Source organism: Vidua macroura, chromosome 6 (assembly GCF_024509145.1).
Source record: "Vidua macroura isolate BioBank_ID:100142 chromosome 6, ASM2450914v1, whole genome shotgun sequence".
NCBI lineage: Eukaryota > Metazoa > Chordata > Aves > Passeriformes > Viduidae > Vidua > Vidua macroura.
Genome location: NC_071576.1, coordinates 5,468,865 through 5,492,125, shown reverse-complemented (window position 1 = coordinate 5,492,125; position 23,261 = coordinate 5,468,865). Strand labels below are relative to the sequence as shown.

The 23,261-nt window shown below is 39.9% G+C and overlaps 1 protein-coding gene across 1 annotated transcript in view; it reads right to left on the bottom strand.

Moving 5' to 3' along the window:
- PPM1A (protein phosphatase, Mg2+/Mn2+ dependent 1A) overlaps window positions 1-22,565 on the bottom strand; it is a 35,203-nt gene extending 12,638 nt beyond the window's left edge. The window contains exons 1-4 of the mRNA XM_053979543.1: window positions 22,217-22,565; window positions 7,174-8,025; window positions 5,338-5,455; window positions 254-362 (exon numbers count right to left, since the gene is read on the bottom strand). Coding sequence (XP_053835518.1) covers window positions 254-362; window positions 5,338-5,455; window positions 7,174-8,007 — 1,061 coding nt within the window. The 5' untranslated portion in view covers window positions 8,008-8,025; window positions 22,217-22,565. The remainder of the gene's footprint in view (window positions 1-253; window positions 363-5,337; window positions 5,456-7,173; window positions 8,026-22,216) is intronic.
- Between the last annotated feature and the right edge of the window lie 696 nt (window positions 22,566-23,261).

Sequence of the window (23,261 nt, the reverse complement as noted above, 5' to 3'; positions counted from 1 at the left end):
GCCACCCTTAAAAACCCCTCATTCCTTCCCAAAACTACAGTTTGACATTTAATTTTTGCAATGATTCATAGTCAACTCCATTCTTAGGCTTGTCCTTTTCATCCAGAACAACTGAGTAATAAAAACTGGAGAACAGATCATCACCTTTTGTCCTGTGCCCTTCCTCCCTCCCTGCCCCCCAACTTTTAAGAGTGGCCTTGCAGTTACAGTGTGATTTAAATCAAACCCCACAGGTACACTGATGTGAACTCACTTGCTTGCCAACTCCCCCCCCGGCGGGAGGTTTGGGATGCTCTCAGTTGCTAACGTACGCATCACGTGGACTAAGTCTGGCACTCCTTCACCCTGCTTCTTTATGATCTCTGGGAATCAGAAGTACTTTTTTTGTAAGTGCAGTCCAAATTTAACTTCAAAAGATTGAAACACTCAAGTTTTTATAAAAGGCAGCTTAACATTAAAAAAAAAAAAAAAGAAAAAAAAATTAAAGCGACAGACCGTACTCAACATGGTAATTGTTAACTTTGTTCCATAAGTAAAAACCTGTAACAGATTTGACACAGATTTACTGCTGTTCACATGCTGACTTGGTTTTAGAAATACACAGCTACCTAGTAATAGTGGGGAAACAAATCTTTAATGGCTTTCCTGCCATACATTAGACACAAGATGTAATATCTTCCCACAATATGCCCAAGGCATGGGACAGATATTAACATCAGTTTTATCACTGCAACACAAGTTAAAATATTATTGCCATCACAGAAAACATAGTATTTTAAAGAAATAAAAGGTTAGACAGGTCAGAAGTAATTCCCATGGCTGTATGTGTATTAACCAATACTTGTACCTCACTGCATTACAGCAACATGCAAATTTTAAGAACTATTACACATAAATTAAAAGCCAGGGACATCACATCTAATTGACAGTTTCATTCTCAATTCAGGAGATATTTAAATTCAGGGCAGAAACTTAAAGCTGATCCACTCCAGCTTCTGGGTGAAGAGAATCTGTATTGTAGCCACAGCCACTTTTGTCAAGACATTAATTCTTTAACTTTATTCTTAGGCCTGGTTTTTTTTTTTTTTTTTTTTCCACGTTTGCTTTTTTCACTTTTCTCCTCAAGTCAAAAGCACACAATTTTATTTGAATTCAAGACATTCAAGATCATACCAGCCCTGAAGAGTCAGTCCTTAAATAGGGATTTTATGAAATTTAAAGAACAAGAACATTTTTTAAAATGAATCTCATTCATTTCTCTGTAAACATGAGCTCTCAGAAATTGCAAAACACGTGAATTTATATTAAGACCTGATGCTTTTTATCTGCAAGTGAATACTGCAACATGCAAAAATAATGTGTACATATGTGCACATCTATACATGCATGTATGTACATACACACTATTCTTCATGTAATAAAGCATTTACACAGTTTGAAAGTAGTTGGAATTCATCAGTACCACTCTTGAAAAATACTCAAGCATTCAGATTTTGCCCTAAATTCCAGAAGAACATACCAAGTTTCCATTTTATAATTTGTGGGATAAGGCACATTGAAAGCTTTTAAAACCAACATGTATCCAGTCCTTTTTGTCAAAACAAAACAAAACCTAAAAAACAATTGCGAATTACTTTTTGTATATGTAATGTTTTTTCAGGGCTGTGTGTGTTTACAAAAACCATCAGATCTGTTTTGCAGTCAGGCTGTGTAAATTATTTGCAAGGTATAGTGGAACCACTGCCTAGTCCTCAACCAGCATCAAACTCTGCAGCACAAAGCTTTAAGCTGTTTACTTCAGAACCTAAATTTTAAATACATGACACCGCACACCAGAGACACCTCAAAAACTTGCCATTTCCTCAAAATCTACAGCCAAAGTCCATTTTACCATCTTACATTTAGCAAAGAAATAATCTAGGAATCTTAAATCTGAATAAGAAGCCAAGATCTCAGATTTGGTTTGCCAAGTTCCTTTATTGTGCAATTTTGAACATCTAGAATATGCTACATTGTGCTAGTTCTAAAGTTCTGCCGTACAAAAATAAGGAATTTATAGTTGACCTATACTACACAGTTTCACAACCTGTAACTGTAGTACATTTAACATACAGTCTCCACTAAATGAATACATTTATAATTTGATAAAACTATAGATACAGACTGAATGAACACTGAAGACACAACAAATGGAGTCGGTCTGCTAGCTGTGTTTAATTTATTGGAATTATCTTGTTTCAATACACCTTCAACCCTCCCCCCAAGTCTTTAATTTACTTTTAAACCTTCTACACATTTTCATGGCATCAAGTACTGGAAAAATGTACTTACAACCCTAAAATAAAGGACTAAAAAATGGGAATTCCATACAAAGTTTAAGAAAAAGCCAGAACTTTGTTTATGTGAAAGTTAGGGAAGGAACATATAACAGCTAACTTAAAATTATTTATCTCTACATAGGTATAAATATTGCAGGGAATATCTATTACGGAATGGTTTTATGTAAAAGAAAAAAAAAAAGAGAACAGAAAAAAAAAGCTTAGACAAGTTTCTTTTTAGAGTTAACAAATTGATAACACATATTAGTGCAAAAATAGCAACACATTTTGGAATGACTGATTACTTCTACCATGAAGTTCACAAGATACTTTAGGAGTAACATTGATTTATTGCAAGTAATGGCACAAGGATGCTTCTCCACACTTGTTACTTCTTCCATTATTTGTTGCAGCTACAAATCTGGACCACAAGCACATCAGGAATGTCTTAAGTGACATCGTAAGTAGAAAAGTTTCTACATTTTTTAATATCTGAATCATCTCTCCTTATTCAAGATGACCATCATTATTAAATCCTATTCAGTCTTAAAATTTCCACTAGTTTTTAACAGTATAAAGGCATATTCTGGGCCAAGGGGATAAAAATACAACCAGAAAAAAAATGCACATTAGAAAGGATCGACTCTCATTACCTGTTGGACTTCACTGAGTACTGAAGTGCATAAAAATATGTAATATGCATTTTGACCAAGTTTCCATTTGAATGAATTTTAAATTTAAATTGATATTACAGATTAGTAAGATCATTCTAAAAGTACTCTTTATATTTTTAGTTCCTTCAGCCAAAAGTCGGGCTTTTAATGTTAAGCACTGCCACTCTTATAGTATCCTAAGATAAGAGCAAGATTATTCACTGTAGTGTAGGAAGTTTCAGGTGCTGCAGCAGTCCTACCTTACTAAGGCATTATCCACTTACTTCAGAAACAATGCAATGGCACAGAAATTAATTATATATTAAACATAACAAAGTTATCAACTCCTGTACTTGAAATTCTGCCTTAGTTCAGGCCTTTCAACTTTCCTCATGCATAAGTCCTAAAAGGCCAAATTCTGCAAACAGCTGATACAAATCACTGCTGGGTTGAGTAGTGTTCACTAAATATTCATTAATTTAATTTTTTTTTTTTTTTGCAACAACACACAAAAGATTGAGGATAACTATAAAAATTAAGCAAAGACCCTTGAGAGGAAGTACAATATATTTCCTCAAGTTGTTCAGACATCATCCCATTAAATTAATATTAAAGTGCTTTATAACTACATACAGAATCCTTCTGCCTCTATGCAATTATCACACTTTGATCATTCCTGCAAATTTCCTATTTGTATAAATGCAAAGTACCAGCAGCCAAATTCCTTGTATGTACCATAACCACATGCAGGTCCAGTGTTTAGGCTGTTCCTTTACAAAATGAGGCAGCTGTACAAAAATGCCAGCTTTCCTCACTGTAACATTCCTGGGGTACGATGAGGCCAGCTGAAGATGCAGCCTTGGCTTCATCATATTCTAGGTCACGGGTTTGTCTGAGCTCAGACACAATATCTAAGATAAGAAGGCAGTACTTGCCCAGATAAGGAGAATTGCCACGCTGTGAATCAATGTGTGAATGCTCAGCACACTTGTTCTTCACCAAACCTGTGGGTGGGCACACACAGCGAGCTCCTCACACGCCTGGTGCAAAGCTGCTCCCTGCTCTGCTGACACTTCCCTCCCGCGGTGTGACTGCACCGGGATACTCCTGCCACGCTGTCAGGGAGATTCACACCAGCACTGACTGTGCACCAACCTCCCCTCTCAGGCAAGTGTGGAGATTAAAACACACAAATGTCTGCCTGGGCATTTGTTCAGGAGCAGAACAGATGCAGTTTGCTGAGACCTGGCGAGTGAGGCCTTTGAAAAACGTGGCACTTTCTGCAGGAGCACCTACACAGGTTGTAAGTGCTTTAAAAATTGCACATGGATTTGTCTGAGCCCAAAATTCCCATGCAGACAAGTTCTCCGTGAAATTTCTGGAGCTGCACTGTGTTACCATCATGCAAGTTAAGGAGGAAAAAAGTGCATAATGTATTCCTCTAACTTACTACTCACTGCTACCAAAGCTGTAGAGAACTCTGCCTATCGTGCCCTGTGCTATTAAGGATTCTTGGGAGTATACACACACAACTAGACTTGTAACATATAGAGGAGTCCACTTCAAAAATAGACTTAACCTATGCAAATAATGCATACAGCATGTCTTAGATTTCAGAAACAAACTCCAAGATGTAGTTGGTTTTAAATATCAAAAGGCACTATAAATGCAGTTTTAATCAGAAATTATTTGAATCTAATTGATTTTAAATATCATTTTTATGTGATTCAAAAAGCCCCACACTCACAGTTTCAATTTAAAGTTTAAGAACTCCTGAAATACAAATTTAAATAAAAAATTTTAAGTTACTATCAGAATGAGTTCCCAGCTTTTGTCATGAATACTTAAAGATTAGCTTTGACAAATTTCTGACGTACTTTCAAATAAGTAAATATGTAAGCAGATGCTTAAAGATTATAGTAATCAAGTTGTAACCCTACTATTACTGGATAATAAAATATTACAGGTAACTGATTTGTACTTAGCTATAAATGGCACTCAAATTACCATCTTCACAGACACTTTTTAAGATATTCTGATTATTTTCTTTAACTCCATGTATGTAATAGGAACCAGGATTCACTGGTCTGAAGTTAGTGCTGTCAACAGACTCAGGAATTACACTGGGCATAAAAAAATTCTCTGCCATCCTGAATAATTTTCAGGGCTACAGGCTGCTGCACTTTCATAGCAGAACTTTTTCAGGACATATATGAGTGCCTTTTTCAGAGGTTCACAGGATGGCCAATGGCACTTGAAGGTCTATTAAAAAGCCTGTATGTGTTAAGGGTTTAATTGTTGGAAGGGGAAGGGGGCCAGGGGTCTGTTTAGAAACAAAGTTACTTATTTTTTTTTAAATGATCCACCTTCTACTCTGCTTTCCAGGTACTTGTCCAACTCTGCCTCTCTTTTCACCGCCTCTGGTGATACCTTTGGTGCATTCGGAAAACAGATCAATATCACACTCATGTTGTCTCGACTTCCCTGGTGGAAAAGAAAAAATGATTTGAGAAATGTATACACACCAGGCTAAACACACATCAAAGCATTTAAAATACAGAAATTCACAAATCATATGGTACCAGAATCCAACTTTCACTATTATGGATTAATATTATCATCAGAATTATTCTCCCTGTACCCCTTAGAGAATTCCAGGCCCATTCATTTGGTACAACTCTTCAGTCATTGTTTTTCCCTCTTTTATGGTCTGAAGACTACATGGAGCCAGTTACAGACACCCCATTGCCATCTAAAAATTGACATTAGTAATGAGTGATGTATCAAAGTTGTGTTCCATCTTGTTTTAAGTACCACCCAATCATTTTGGGAAAACAGCTGAATGAGTGAACAAAACCATTACTGCTCCAAAGCACTAATCAGAAAGGTGCTATATTCAGACAGTGCTTCCACTAAAAATCACATCTATTAGGTTTTTTCTTCTCCTTTTCATTTAAAACAAGAAAAGTTGCAAGTGAGAGAATTTGTTAGAAAACCAGCTGCAAGGTACCGAGATCTTTGCAAAAAATGTTTACATTTAAAACTCCAAATAAAGGAAATCCAATAATTGAATATTTAAAAATACAAACACATTCTGCTTATGCAAAGTAACTGGTTTACTTTCAATACCCCTGTGCTCTGGCCTACAAACATGCATCCACAGGCTTAACTTTTAACACTAATTAATTCCACTGATGTCAGTGAGATCAAGAACAAGCAGTGTGCAGAACAACAGTATATGGGTATGGGGAGGTGCTGACAGCTGGCTCCTGCAAAGCTTACAGCATCCACAAGTCTCTGTTCCCTTCCTGGTATTTGCTTTTAGGATTGCCAAAGAAAAACAGTAAACAAAAATATAGCCATTATCAATCTGCCAAGGTGTTGGAAAGCAATTACAATTTTCTAGATGGGAAACAACGATCCTGTTAGCCACCTGGGAAGAGCAGGGATGTTGTCTTGTTTCTTTAGAAAAAAGTTGGCTTTTTTACTCTATGACTTCCAGTTTGCCTTTGCAAAATAAGTATCAAGCTATGAAACTCAGTACCTGCATCACACTGCAACTTATTAATACAGAGTAGAGTTAATGCAGACAAAGTTACATAGTTTTGTTAAACCAAATAGTCTCAACTTCTTCTACTTGGTTTCAGAGCTGTATCACACAACAGTGAATAAGAAATACAGTAATTAAATCAAAATAAAAACTAACTTAGGAAGCCAGGTCTTCAAAATACGAAGTCAAGGTTCATGGATTCTGCATTTATCTTGATGTAAATATGACAGTAATGTTAATACTATGTGCCCAAGAAAGCAGGGGAACATAAGAAAGGGGAAATATACTCTCTAGCCTGGTTAAGTCTTAAGAGTTAAGGTTTTGTGAAGTACGTTACAAAAGAGAAAAGAGCAGTTATTGTCTTTAGCTTGCCCATAAATTCCCATTAGCTTCTAGTTTTCCACTGATCACAGTGTATCTGTACATGATTATAACCTCTTAATTAACCAAAACCACCCAGAAAAACGTTGTTTCTGTTGTGTGTTCGTTCCCCCTCTATCACCATATTTGTAGGAAACATGGTCATCACTGTCAAAGTCATGTTACCATAAACCATTGAATATTTATAGACTGGAAGCAAAGTTATTATTAGCTTGTTCATAAACTTCTAATAGTGAAAGCACAGTAAACTCCTTCTCTCAAGTCTGGCTACCTTGTACAAGCAGGTGTCAACTATCTCATTGCAAACTTTCTCAAGGTCATCAGTGACTTCAAGTCTGGATCTTACAAAGTCACACAGCTCTTCATTTCCCATAACATCCCAGATACCATCGCAAGCCAGGATGATGAACTGATCATCTTCTTCTGATCTCTCAATTTCATAAACTTCAGGCTCGGGTGAGACCAGCTGTTCTGTAGGACCTTTCCCATGGACACATTTGTAATCAAAGTCCCCAAGTGCCCTTGAAACAGCAAGGGAGCCATTCACACGCTGAATCATTACGGAGCCACCTGCATTCTGTATACGCTCCTTCTCCAGCGGGTTACTTGGTTTGTGATCCTGTGTGAAGAAGTGAACCTTCCTGTTTCGACAGAGCAAACCTCTCGAGTCTCCACAGTTGATGAAGTATGTGTGTTGGGGAGAAATCATGACACCCACAGCTGTTGACCCACTTCTGTCTGCGCCATGCTTCTTCTCGGAGATGACTCTCATGTGTTCATCAATTTGCAGAAAACCTGTTCTGATGCCGCTCTTTACACTTTCCACAGATGGTGGCCCATCTGGCCCTTTAAAATCCTGGTTGCTCGTGATGTGATCTAATAAATGCTCACAGCAGTACTTGGCAACCTGGGATCCAGCGTGCCCATCATAGACAGCAAAAAACGACCATCCATCAAGTCCATTTGGCAAACCGATCACAGCCGTGTGTGCATCCTCCATTTCCACGCGCCAGCCCTGCATACTGCTCAGACCGTAACGCAGCCCATTCCCCTGCCCCTGGGCGTTATGCTTCTCCATCTTTGGCTTGTCTAAAAATGCTCCCATGGTGACCTTCCTTCAGTTCTACAAAGGAAAAAAAAAAAAAGGATTATTAAGATATTTCTTAAGCATCTTGTTTAAAAATCCTGTTGGAAGATATTAAATAATGGTATAAGTAATGTTAAGACGCCCAAAATACACAGCTATAAAGCTGATTTTTCTGTGTCTCCAGTCAAATTTGTATTGCTTTCATCTAATTTTAACAAGGACACTACTACTAGCTGAACTGCACTTTTCATATTTTTGTATTTTCAGCTGTTTTACTTGAAAAATTTATGTTCACTGTCATTCATGGTTCTGACAAAAGCCTCTATTAGAACTATGTATGAAAACCAGTTTCAAAGAGGACTTGTTAACTGGCATACATCTGAATGGCTGTTCCCTGTAACTACTGAGCCATGAAAGAGTTCAGTGTTTCCAGGACACTGGCATTCCCTAGATCCCTACCTGCTGGCCACAAATTCCCGCTAACATTGCTTTTCTGGTAGTGATGGGGAAAATGAAAGCAAACTGATTAGTTTTTCCTTTTTTCAAGAAGGGAGTTTCAGGGTTTTTTGGGTTCGGTTGTTATTTGGCTTTTTTTTAACAGATAAATTATAAGAATGACCAAGAGGATGCCAGAGTCTGCATAAAGGAAAAAGCAACACTGGATAAACTAGCAGCAGGACTGGGAAGGAACAGAACAGCTGTCCCTTTAGGCAGCAGCAAGCCATTAGTTTGGCTCAGCCATCTTGTGAAAGCTCATCCTTAAGATTTTCGGTTAAATTACGCAGCAGCTTCTCAGATGTCTGTGCTGCAGATTTACTTAAGACCCTCATGTATTCATGCTTCACTGAAAGACAACTGCCCCTGACAAGACTGAGGAAATCTGTTTGGAAATAAAATCACATGTGTTGTATATTCCTGTGTGAATCAAGATTCAAGCCAGACCCATACACTGCACACTCTCTCCTCCTTCACCTCCTCCTTGGGATGTGATGCAGCAAATATTCATGCTTAAGAGAGTAAGAGTTATATTTGAGGGCAGTGTAAACTGACTGGTTTATCTTCATGGTTTTCACACCCTAACCATCCAACCCACCCTTCTAATCCACATCACTTTATTTGTGCATTCATTATTAAAAAAATCATACAAAATAGGTCACACATTTTGCATACTTGCAAATTATGCCTTGGGAAGCATCAAAGAGTCTGCAAATCACTGTTATACAATACAAAGTAATGGAACAAAACTATGAGCTTTTCTGTTTGAAGACTGTGGACAAAAAAATAGCTGTAAAAAGAACCTCAGAAAGAGATTTTACCTGAGGCCCCAACTAACAGCTGTGCTAGCAGAAAAATCAGCACACCAGGGGTTTCAGAAATGTTTAACCTGACCATAGAATATATTTGACCAGTTTTCTAAGTGACAACATCATGTTTTTATAACATGCTTTCATTGCAATACAGCACCAGTCATTAGTGACACCACAGATCCAACAAAGCTCTTCACACTGCCTCTTCCAGCCACTGTCAACCCTTCTGAAACATCTGTGTTAAACTAAACAGTCAAGAAATGTTTATATTTGATCTCACCACAACAGTGATTCAAATGTGAGGCATGGGGACTGGTTATGCACTCTTTGGCTCACATGCTTTGCTAACAAAAACAAAACACATACTTCAGCTGTATGGGGATGGCAGCAGCATTTCACCTCTGCTTCCCCTCACCCTAAACCCTGCTCTGGAGTTCTGTCTCTTCTCAAGTGAACACAAAATATTGATGCCCAAGCAAGCTGTAACTAACCAACAAAACAGAGTGCGCACCGTGTGTCTTGTGTCCCAAGCACATGCACGAGGTTCACATTACTGCAGTTGCTAGGAAAAAAATACGACTTAAGACTTTTTTATCTTCACATGCAACTCTAGTGAAGTCAGAGTGATCAAAATAATTACAGAATGCTGCTATAAATCACATGGGTAATTATTTTGCTGAAGAACACTTTTTATTGATTCTATAATAGGAGCAGAGTTTAACACTGAATGTTCTCTTTATTGAGGAGATCACTAAACAGAACTCATATATTCAACTTTTTCACCTTAACTTAGAGCTCAAAGAGCAGAAACTGCCCTGGCAAATATATTCTGTGAAGTATTTGACATTATTGCTGTATTTGAAATAAAACAGGAAAACATTAAGAGCAGGGTACAGTTACACTGACCACAAACACTGTCGAAATCTGGACTAAAAAGGGCCATTTTTCTTTTAATCTCTCACCTTAGCATGCACACAACATTCAGAGCTGTGCTTTGTAAACTGTTTGTCCTGCTCAGTAGTTAATCATGTAAATTAGAAATAGGTACAGAGAGTCTGTGTGAAGTTCTAACAACTACAGAACTGCTAGCACACCTTCTAAGTTAACAAATCACTCTCCATTTAAATACCAAATTGCCTTATCCCTTCCCAGAAGGCAACCTGAAAGCTGGTGGTCTTTGAAGCTAAGCTTTGTAGGTGAGATGTTGATCCAGGACTCTTCAGGGTTGAGAGTTGCCCACCATGGATGAGAATACAGCTGGGCAAAAGGAAAACCACAGCGTGGCCATGGAACAACTCCTTCAGAAATTGCCCCCAGCTCACGGCAGGACGTGATCCCCCTCTGAAAACTGCAGTAACAGACTGCAGTTGTCTGCCCTGCCATACTCCAGCTAACCAGACTTTTACCAGAATAGCAGTCTAAACCTGCAGGAGAATAGGCCAGGTTTTCAAAATCCTCATTGTATCTGCAGAAAAAGCATTGTTTACTTGTCGATAGGATGAATGTGTCCAATCTTTAGATTTTTTCCAGAATTCCAATTCTCATTCAGAAAAAAAATCAGTTAAAACTGACCTATCTGTGAATTTTGATGAACTGGAGACTACCTGCTACTTCTCCCCCCATATCCTTAATGTGCAGTTAAAACCTGAAGAATTTCAAGAGCCTTAGCTATGAACAAAAAGAATCCTAGTTTTACAAGAAGGGATGGACACACACAGAGAAATGCTGACATAAGAAAGCCATGCCTACTTCCTACTAAAAATACCTTTGAGACCTGTTTTTGAGTGCATATCTACGGAAACATCTTTCACACACCGGTGCCTACCTAAATTATGAGCACATTTGTCATTCTTTGATGAGGTGCTTTGTGCACTACAGTGACTGAGTTGGAGTGACACCTTTGGTTAAGCACATAACTCTGTATGCAAATCTGATTAACCTATAGCAGTGCAAGTGCCCAAGTTACAGCATGACTTTGTTATGTAAAAACACAGACCCAGAACAGACTGCATGCAATGCGTGCAATACAGAAAACAGATCCTGAACATGGCTTAACTCAGCCTCTCTTGATGTCTTTAGTAATCTTCCTTATGAGGAGCCCTCATTTTATGATCTTTATTCTCAAAATCATTTTACTCTCTTAATCCAGTCACACATTTCTACAATCATGTCAGAAAACTGCAGTCTCATGGCAGGAGACAGAACCAGTCCTCTACTCTGGAAGCCTCAACTTTTGTGACGCTTGAATAATGCACGTATGTACTGAAGGAGACAGGCATTCTTCCTCTTCCTATTAAAGGCAAAGTAAGAGAAAAGGCACTTTAATAATGAAGTTTAGTGGGAAACATACACCACCCTTTTTTTCCTTAAAGAAGGACCATTCTGAACAGTACTGTAAGGGTGGTACCTTGTAAAAAGGTCAGAGGTGCAACATCTTCATAAATGTTGGCTCTCACACATCATCTGGTGCTGCAACTGCAAAGCCATCAGTCAAGCAAGCTTCAATTTTAATCTAAGATGATGCTTGGATCACCATTTTCAAATCAGTGACTTCCATTAGTTTTAGGTCCAAAAAGAGAAGAAGAGCTTTCTGCAGTGAAAGTTTCTGGATTTTAGCTCTGAAGAACAGAGAGGCATTTGAACAAAACTAGATGTGAAAATGGACCCCTGTGAACAGAAATCAATGTGCAGGGGGTGCATCTCTGCATCTACAAGTGCATTTTAACCACAATTTCTGAAGCGCTGATTTTGTGGAGGTCAAACTGAAGGACAGCCTAAGCAGCAAGTGCACAGAAAACTCAAGTTGCAGTTTGCAGACAGAAAATAAGAATACTGCATAGAGCCTAGAAAAATCAACACAAATAACAAGGTCTTGGATAAAACACAAGAGTGCCAAAATTCAAAGGACTGCAGCATTAGAAACAAAACTGAAATAATGAATGGAGCATGCCAAAGAGTCAGTAGCTAAACTCCTTGAAAGTAGATGCAACTGGAGAACAGAGTGGCAAAGAAAAAGGAGGGTAATTAGTATACCAGGCCATGGACAACCACGGACAACCACAGATACATCACTGGAATGCATGAAATCTCTTTGCCCCTTCATTTGTTCCTCAAATTGTGCTATCCAGGCAGCACAACTGTAATGCTTTCTGCTACACAGGAAAATAAATTTTACTGGTTTGCTATTTGCTTGTTCATTTGCCCGAAGGTTCAAATGAAGATAAGCCCTAAACTGTTCACAAAAGACAGTTAATGCAACTCCACATATACAAATTTATTTTTCCAAGGAATTTGGACAAAGATTTGATCGTTTTGTCCAAGAAAACGAATCACCCCCATTTGAAACTTTCACTTGAACAATATGTAAATTAATAATCCTTTTTAAACAATGTTCAAGTTGTATTCCTTCCACTAGGATAAGCTGCTTACATGAACCACACTGAAGTCACAGGCACTTGTTCTAACTAAGCTGAGAAATACCTCCACACTCCAATCTCCTGGAACAATTCTCTCAGTGACACTACACCCTGTGTGTTGTAATGAGGACCACAGAGAAGGATTACAACCTTTAATTGAACTACAGGACACAGAGCAAGTCACCAAATTATACAGACTGCTACTGACTAGAAAAAGGGTGTTTGTTCACTTCAACTCCAGCTTGATCCACAGTACTTTTCCCTCTGCCTTAAGCAGGCTGGATGCAGTAGCAGACAGCATGTAATTGTGCAAACGTGGAAACATTTTCAGAAGTTACAGCCTCCTGAATGAAAAACTGACAGTACGTACTGGATGCCCCAAATCAATTAATTTTAACAAACAACATGTCAGAGAACATCCCAGGGATCGGAAGAATGTCTAAAATAAAACAGAACACGCAGATGAGGAGACATAATTACACCACAGTCATGGGCTGAATGAAGTCATGAAAAAGCTTCTTGCCAATGAAACTATTTAAAAACTATTGGAGGCTATATGACTGAATTCTGGCACTCATGATTCGAAACATCAATAAAACACCAAGAAATTACAGTTGATGTTTCTGAATGTGTACTTTCAGGCACAGGAATACATGGCAGCTAGGAGACATGAACTGTTTATGTAAAAGAAGTAAAAGAAATAAAATACAGAACTGGGATTATTTCAATAAACACAGACTAACCCACCATTTCCCCACCAGAACATTTCTTTCTTGGGGATGCATTTGTAGTCTGTGTTCTACTTCAGTAAGACAACTGCAAAAGGAAGAACACAAACTACCCATATGGGTAAGAAAATTTCTAGTAAGATTAAGAACTTTTGGTTTAGGACAGTTGTGGCAGATTGAAAAAAAAAAAAAAAAAAAAAAAACAACAACAAAAAAAACAAAAAAAAAAAACAACAAAAAAAACAAAAAACAAAAAACAAAAAAAAAAAAAAAAAAAAAAAAACCAAAAAAAAACCAAAAAAACCCACAAAAAAACCCCCAAAAAAACTCAACCCCCCCCCCCCCCAAAAAAAATCAACAAAAAAATAAACCAGAGGAAGCAAGTTAATAACTCTATGTGTATAAAGGAAAGTATGAACTGTTCCAAATTTCCCCAACTTACCCTCCCTCTCTCCCAGTAATTAATATGCAACAGTGATGGCTATTACAACTTCACAGCACAGCAGAAAATACCAAATCACTGCACTTCTGATACAAACACCTATGAGCTCAAACCTCTTAATAGCTGGTCCACAGGCACTGCCATTTCACTGAGCTAAGTTGTTTGGAGAGTTGTTTTTTTTAAAACATAACTTCTGCTTAAAATCCCTTCTCCTTGCTAGGAGCTGACAGCATTTCCAAATGCCTCCCTGTACTAAGCAGCAAAATATTTTATCCCACGTGGTGTGTATGGCAGGGCAGGTAGGATTTAGGAGAGGATTATTAAAGCCTTCTGGAACACAGAAGGTAACCATTTCTAAGTTAACACCCTCCCTCCAACAACATGTTTCAGCTTCTTCTTAAAACATTATTTTCTGCTCCTACCTACCTTTCCTGCAGACAACTAAACCTGTTCCAAGGTTAAATGAGAAGCTTCTCAATATGAGTGTATTTTGGCTGAGGTTCAAACTCTCTCCAGCAGAGACATGTGTAATCTGATTTTTGCAAAAGGAAGCCCTGGACATTGAAATAGATAATTCACCTCTAACAAATCGTTCCTTCAGAAGTTTGAAAGATGATGATGTCGTTTCAAGAATTCTTTATTGAGTTAATTTTGCAATCTGGACAGTTATGGAAGAAACTAAGTTCTTTCCAGAATCACCAAGAGCACTGCTGGGAAGGAAAAATCACTACACTGATTCTGAGAGGAGATACAACTTGCATCCATGAGTGCCAGTCACTCATCAGGATCCTAATGTGACTGGCACCCTCAGAACATGACTAAGTGAGTATTTTTTGGCCCAGGCTGAATTCTTGCTTCTTTCTAAATATCTGTATTACAAATTAGAAGTGGGAAGGCATAAGAGAAAAAACCACAGCAGCATCAAAGTAGGAGCAGCCCCATCACAATGAAAAACTATGTAGACAACCAAAATGGCACTAACAAGAGCTATGAAAATCAATGAGGTAGCCCTGCATAAATTCATGTGCTGCTGTCTGAACAGCATGAGAATGAAAACGCCAAGGTCCTTGCTTGAAAGCATTAATAAGCAGAAAACATGCCCATGCTGCTGCTGAGTTCAGCACCTTTCTGGTTATACTTCATTTTCCAAAGATTTCTTACTTAGAAGTGTTGGAAGATAAACAAAAGGCGCCCATTTTAGACAAAAAGCTTAGACAACTGCTTTGTTAACAGTGCAGAAATTCCTGCGTGCTCCAGCCAAAATTCAGAGCCCCATTGAAGCAACAGAAAAAAAGAACTGGAAGATCCAAGGAAGCTGCAGTCTGAGTAGACAGAATTTGGGAGAAAGAAAGCCCTTGCTTCGGTTTATATATCAATGAGATGCAGTAAGATTCAAATTTTTTGAAAGAGCAAGGCAAACTAGTGAATGTAAGGATTCCAACCAAGCTGCTCATGACAGAAGGAGTACACAGTGCTACACAGCCATTCCAACAGAACTCCACACAGCAACAGTTTCACCACAAAGAAAACATGGGTGAAAAGGAAACAGAAAGAGACAACCCAGAAGAACGGAGCTATAGTAAGTCATAAAAGTTGAATTACAATTTTTCCAGTATTTGTAATACCACGAGTGCTCTGCCACTGTCATTTCTCATCATAGCACTCCTAAACATTGTGGGCCTAACTGAAAAATCCTACTTGAGTACAAGCCACTCAGAGTGCAAGAATTTAACGAATGTGAACATATCAAATTATTCAAATAATAGCTAAAATCCTCCTTTTCTCTAATTTTTTTTTCTGATCTCTTATTTACAGTTTGAAGCCTCAGTATCTTTGCTCACTATCAGTTTTACCAATCAAATAGTACCTGCCACAAAAAAAGTTAAAGATTCACAGAGGAATGTTTTTTTTAGAGGAAGGCTCATGTAATTCCACTGCCATTTCTGTGTCAAAGGAAAAAAACCCCACAAATCTAACCAAACAAAAAGCATTTTTTTTTTTTTATCAAGTTCAACTAAATCTATTCAGAAAAATCAAGACAACTGGGGAGTCCTAGCCCATCCTGCCTCTACCCAAAAGAGTGAAGATATTGGGTAAAGAGCCTCTAGACCACAATGGGTTTTGTCCATGACTGTTCTGGTTGTTCAAATACACCTGAAGTCAAGCTACTGCCAATTTATCTTTGTCAATGTTTTAGCTAAGAGTTAAAATAAACCAGGAAAAAGATGCTCCATGGAAAAAGGTCCCGATGGCATCATTCGCTGAGACTCCAAAAACAAAGGCAGGCTCAAATAACAATAATTTAAAAATCAACAAAACAGAAACTGTATTAACTGAACTATTCCTGAAATATGGGGAAAAAATTATATTCACACAGTCACTCTCAGTTCAGGAAACTGGCATTTTTTTTTACAGTTGGTATTGTTTGTTGCCTGTGGCAATGTGTAGAAATTCTTACAGAGCCCCACCATCCTTCTGTTGTATGGTTTCCCTGATAACCTCACCACAAACATCTTAACAATTTAGTTAATACAATCCTAAAGAGTTCAAGAAAATTGAACACATGGAATCATTCCTGTATCTGCTCCTTAATTTCTATCTGTGTTTCTAGTTGCTCACCAATGTCACTGCTCCTTTTAAAAACTAATTATTTAAAGTTTTCAAACTTCAGATATTCCTAACTTCAACAAGAAGCACCAGCCAACTGTTTATGGTTTGTCTTATGAAAATTTTAACAATATGGCTGAATGAAACCCAAGTGAAAATAAAGTTTATACAGATAGAGCTTGGGAGTAAAATAAAAATAAACTATTCTGAGAAAACGCAACCAGTATGCGTGTGCCCAATAATTAGAAGATGATGTCTGCATGGAGGCCCCAAAACTTCCTGTTTAGTCAAGTACTCAATATTATGAAATAATACACAAGCAATTTCCCAGACCCTTCACTTCACATGAAAACATTTGCGGGGTTCTAATCACAGCAACATTAACACTATTCTGGTGAGGATATAGGAAAAGCAGCATACAGGAGAGACTTGAAACCTGATGACTACACACAGGAATAAAATGGCAATAAAATAGGAAATGTTCTGAAGTAACAGCTGGAATCTGGCTTTGCTTGCAAGGAAATGACATCAAAACTATGCCAGAAGCACATTAAGACCTGGAAGTTAAATCCTCAAAGCTTAGGAAAAGCTGGAGTTTGCTCATTTGTACACACACAGAGCTTTTATTTACAAAGCTATTTTGCCCTCACGTCCCCAGCATTCCTATCTCATTAAAAGAACAAGGACTGAGGATGACTGCTGCAATAAAATAGATTTTTCACTCAAGACTACATAAAAATATAAAAAAGAAACCATTGGAAAAAAAACCAGCCCTTGTTCTCAGCTTTTTATGCAGACAGAGCTTTCAGGAGAGAAGGCTTTCCTCTGAGGGCACAATGATTGCCAAGTTCACTTCTACCACTACCAGCAGAGAGGTGATTTGCCCATGATAAACAAGGCAGTAAAGGTGCTCCTCTCACTCCAAACCAGAGTTCATGAGAGCTCTAAACATTCTGGTCACTTAATGAGGATATTATTGAATTCATCTGTTCTTCAAAAATCAAAGCAGTGCTATTGCCAGCATTTCCTAAGCTTACAGAGCCTTGCTCTGCAGCCTCAGAACGGTTTTTTACAGAGAACAGCAGCAGCTGATTTTTAACAAGGGTCTGTCCAAATACTTACTGTAATTGACTGAGGGAACTAGAAAATTATTTACTGACAGCAACTGATTCTTTCTTCATTAAATTTTCCTACAATTTAATGCTAGCTGCTTAACCGCCCACATTTTTCCACACTATGCACTCCTTTCCAAACTGGGTTTTACTTAACAGCTGGAGAATTCCTTAAACTCATCTCCAAACACAAAGAGCTCAGGCACAGTTTGCACAGTTCTCGTGGCCACTGCATTTTAGAGCATTTCTAAGGAAAAAATACCACAGAACTTAATGAACAAATAGCTATGATATATGGTCAAAAAGAATACAGGCCACCATTCAAATTTCAGATGACAAGGACAGCTGGCAGCAAAAATGAATTGCACACATAGATACAGAGAATCCTTCAAGTTACAGCTGAGATCCAAACATGAGAGCACATTTCATTCTCTAGGTCACAATCCAGCAAGGCACTGAAGGTGAGAGCAACATCACAGATCTGAGTAGTCCCACATAATTCAGCTGCACATGGCATATCACCACAAGCACACTGAAGTGCTTTGCCTTATTTAAACTGCAGCTATCAAAATACAAGTCATGTTACACTAGAGTTTGTTGGGTTTGTAAATAACCCAACATCTTAGAAGAGCTTAGAGACCTTTTTATCTACTAAAATATTATTACTTTTGAGAACTAACATGTTAGCAATGAAGAGGCTAATGTATTTTTTCCTCTCTCTGTAAACTGCATTTCTCTACGTTTCAATATTGAAAGATGGTTAGCCAGTTTTGCTTTATCCTTTGTACCACTCTTAGATGCTCTTTTGATACATATAGATATATACTGCTATAAAGTTTACACTCTAAACAGTAGAAGTGTACTTCATTGGAACTGTCAGTGAAAGAAGTTTTTATTCTGTTGTTTTAGTCACATATAAACACCTATCGAGAAGAGCTGTTAAAAAAATCTGAGCAACTGTTTCATGTATTTATAAACACACTCTGTTCTGTAGACTCCAAAGGCAGCTGAAATATCCATTAGTGAATTGTACTGGTATTTGTGTTTAAACACAAACAGAATAAATAAGAAAAAAGATAGCAACTTGACAGAAATCTGTAACTCAGTATGTGGTTTAACACAGACCAGAGTTTAGCACACAAATACAGAAGAGCAGACCTTGCAGCAGTAGCTTAACACCGGTAACACCCAGTGGTTACTGCCTCTACCCAGGAACAAAAATCAGCCTATTCACTCCCATGGTATCACCCTTGCTTTCTCCTCCTGCCCTGATTACAATTCCCTTGGCCTAAACATTCTTCCCAGTCTTAAGAGTCAAGTGATTTACTCTAGAAATATTCAATCTTATTAAATGCTAAATTGTTCTTTCATAGACAGACAGCAACATAAAGAAGCTCCAAGTAGAAAACGTTATCTCCACTGTGATCTGCACCACATCATGGCTCAAATATATGAATCCTCCCTTAAAAATATTTTTTAGCTCTGATGAATGGAATGCACATAAAATGCCATAAAATGTACATTTATGCACATTCCCTGGATCTTTTAAATATCCTAAGAACACTGTCATTTTTTCAGGGATTACATATTGTATACACAGACTTGATACTTTGCATTTGCCATTCATTCAATGAAGAGGATTGTAGTTAAGCATGTGCAAACGTTACAGAAGTTTAATTCTTATCCTAGTATTCTAAACTGAAATTTGGATCATGTGATTAAAACTACAGAGATCAGTAAGAGTTCAGCAATCAAGTATTATCCAAAAAGAGATTAATTTCCAAAAGAACAAATGAGACTAAACGTTGTGTCATTTACAAAGAAACAGATGATACACCAATTTTTTTAAATAAAAAACTAAAAGTCAAGTATGATTTAGGATAAAAGAGGAGCAAAACTTACAAAGGTCCACATGCTACAGTAAGAACAAATGCAGTTTGGCTCAGGTTTAACTATGATAAACCACTATTGTCTCAACTTCAAACATTACTACTACCCAAGTCTTTAAAATGTCTCTGGTTTGCAGAGGTAAAATCAAAACAGTTATTTTACAGTACTTCCCATTCTAAAACTTGTTTATTTATTAGCACAACCTGCATCATTCCATCACTTAATTGCAATGCCGTTCTGCTTAGCCAATTACGTAAGAGTTTTGTACATCAGAATTGACCTGAACACATAAAAATTAAGCCAATAGCAATGTCAACATTTTAGTAAGAAATATGCTATTCTTAAATTATTTATATTTAGGTCATCTTGTAAAAGCAGCTAGTTAAGATTCCCTAGTTCCACTAAGAACAAAAAGTGCAATAAGATCTCTTATTGACAGCTGCATTCAAAAACATACCAGTTACATAAGTTTGCAAATTATACTGTGCCAGAGTTAAATATCTAAGCATTTAAACAACAGTTCTCAAAATGCTATCTCAGCAGGAATGACTCAACTCCACTGTATAAGCTGCACTCCAGATAAGAAGCAACCAGCTTGATTTTATAGAAAAATAAAAAAGCAAAACCAACTTTTTAAGTATTCTGCTTTAATTCAAATTGCTCTGAGTGAGCTCTGCTTGTTTGGACCTGCAAGCTTTGCCAGTCATTTGGCATTTCCATCTCTCCTCGCTTTCAACAAAAGTATCCCGAGCATACCTAGACACAGTTAAGGAAATACTTGGAAAACAGGTATAGTTTTCTACTGTACCTCCAGGGGAGAGATTTACCTGACAACCACCAAGCAGAGGACTAGACCTGTAAACCAGAGCTAGGCCATGCTTGTATATGAGAAGAGCATGGCTATGCCAGAGGAGAGCGAGAGGACAGACAAACTCTCTCCATGTTCCTCCGAGGGTTTTAACAAGGATCTCTGTGAGGAAAACATCAATAACTGGCACGATGCATCAGCAAGTCTTTTAGCCCAGTCTCATATACAAAAGGGAGACCCAGAAAGGCCTGGAGTGAAAACTTTAGGAGCAGCTAATGCTGGTGCACCAATCCAAAATATTGTCCTTTAACACCTTCCCTTTGAACACCGCTGTGACTGGATAAGTAGAGTGCAAAACTTCCCTGGCCCACGTTTTCTCTGATGTTATTCACAGAAGAAACTATGAATAGCAACAGATGGGAAGCTATCAGAGAAGAAATGTGGCTAGAAATTGCACAATTCTCAGTCATTTGGCAATTCACTCAGGGTCCTGAGTAACAGTAGCCATCCAGCCTTAATTCCACCAGTACTTCACAAAACCTGCTTCAGCCACCTAATCACTGAAACAGCTCAGGAAAGTGCTACAAGGGCTCCTATTTGGAAATTCATTTCCTAGAATCACAAGAGTTAGAACTTCCACTTCATAAATTGATTCTGCTTACTCTGATGCTAAATATCACAATCTAAGGAAAACATATCACCTACCTTCTTTCCACCTACTGCTCTCATGATTTAAAACTGTCTTCTACTTAACAAAATAAAAAAAAAATTCCTTTGGATGAAATACCCTAAGGATCTTTAACTTTAGGGTTACCACAGAGGCCACCCCAGTGCACAGCACTTTCCCATTTGACAGAAGATATAGCTCCAAAAAAATTTAGTTTTTCCCAAGTGCTACTGTAAACTTAAACTTTAGTTCTAAAACCACAACATTTTGCCATCCGCATGGCAACACTAAGAAATATTTTAATCGTACCAAATAAATACAAATACATATCGAACAGATGTCTGCAAAATCAATTCTCCTGAAACTGTCAACCTCTAGCTGTTGTATCACAGCTACTAGAATACAATCTAATGTAACAAAAAGGTTAGACCTATGCTCAGAACCTCTGGCATTTCACATGCAAGCCCAATTACCCAGCACATCACCGCACAACTTTCTCACCGAGGACAGCATTTTCTTCCACGGACTTTCACCACGCACGCCGTGACAGATCACAGATCGTCAGCGCAACCTTTGCTCACGACATTGTTTTCAAAGACACCGAAACCTCTCACAAACTTTAAACGCCCGAAAGGCGTTGGCGAGGGAAAGCCGCCCGCTGCATCACAATGTCACTATTTGGGGAGCGCTTGATGCTCCGACCCTTGCCAGGGTGGGGTGCTTTATAAATAGATGCGTGTTGTTTTTTCTTTTTCTTTTTGTTTTTTTTTTTTTTTTTCCCCAGTCAGTGCCGTGCCCCGAGCGTTTGGGTGGCGATGGGAGAGCAGGCTGTTTATAGCCTTTATTAAATGAACTCTGGGCGAGGAAAGGTGGGGGGCAGGGAGAAAGGGAAAGCTGCTGCTCCTACCTGAGCCAGGCCCAGACCCCGCTGCTCACCCTCTGCCCGCCGTGCCCGGGGGGCTGCGGGGACACCGCCACCCTCAGCAGGCGCCTGCAATGCAGGGGCTGCGCAGGGGGCTCCCGGCAGCGGCATCCCAGCGGGATCGCTCCCCCCCGTCCCCTTCCCCATCCATCTCCCTCCCTCCGGCCGCCCGACCCCTTCCCAGCTGTGCCGCCGGGGATGGCGCCGAGCTCCCGCGCTCTCCGCGCTCCGCCGCCCCCGGTTGTTTACAGGCCCCGGGGCCCCGCAGCGCCCCGGCCCCGCCGCCCCCTCACCCCGCCCCGGCCCCGCACTGCGCAGCGCCACTTACCCCCCCGGCCGCGGCGTCGGCGCCGGCTGTGCGGGCAGGGCCGCGCTCCCGGCGGTGCGCGGGGGAGAAGGGGAAGGAGAGAGGGGGGGACGAGGAGGAGGAGGAGGAGGAGGAGAAGGAGGGGGACACCCGGCTGGCGGCCTCGCCTCAGCTCATTCACAGGGCGGCTCTGTGCCCAGGGGGAGCCCAGCGCTCATCTCGCCCCGCCGCCGCCGCCGCCGGCCCCCCCCCCCGTCCCCCGTCCGAGCTGCTCCGCGCCCACCCGCGCAGCGCCGCGCGGAGCGCCGGCCGCGGACGGACGGACGGACGGGCGGACACACGGACACACTCGCACTGCGCTGCCGCCGCCGCCCCTCTGCGCAGGCGCGCACGCCGCAGGGGAGGGGAGGCGGGAGCGCGCGCGCGCGCCCCCCGCGCCCTTTCCCTCCCCGCCGTCTCCCTCCCCCGTTAAAAAAAAAAAAAAAAAAAAAATTAAAACACCCAAAAAAAGCGACAAATGGAGCTTTTCAGATTAAAAAAAAATAAAGAGTAAAAAAAAAAAAGAGGCGGAAAAAAAAAAAAAAAAAAAAAAAAGGCAGCAGCACCCCGGCAGGGTTCCCGGATGTCGGACGGAGCAGGGCCGTTACGGTATTACATCACCCTCCGCCCCGGGTCCCGCGCCGCGCCGCGCGGGGCGGTGACGTCATCGGCCCCGCCCCTGCCCCTGAGGGGGAGAGGCTGGCGCGGGAGCTGCGGCGGCTGTTCCTCATCCCGATCCAATTGCGATCCCAACCGCGATCCCAATCGCGATCCACATCCCCGTCCCGGTCCTGTTCCGATTCCAATCCGGATCCCGGTCCCGGTGCGGTGGCGGCAGCTGCTCAGCCCACCTGAGGACGATGGAGCGCACAGGGGGTCCCGAGGCGCTGGCGGGATCGGCCTCATCTCCCTGAATCGCAGAATCATTTCAGTTGGAAAAGATCTCTGGGATCATCGAGTCCAACACCACCGTGTCATCCAGACCATGGCACTGAGTGCCACGTCCAGTCGTTCCCTAAACACCTCC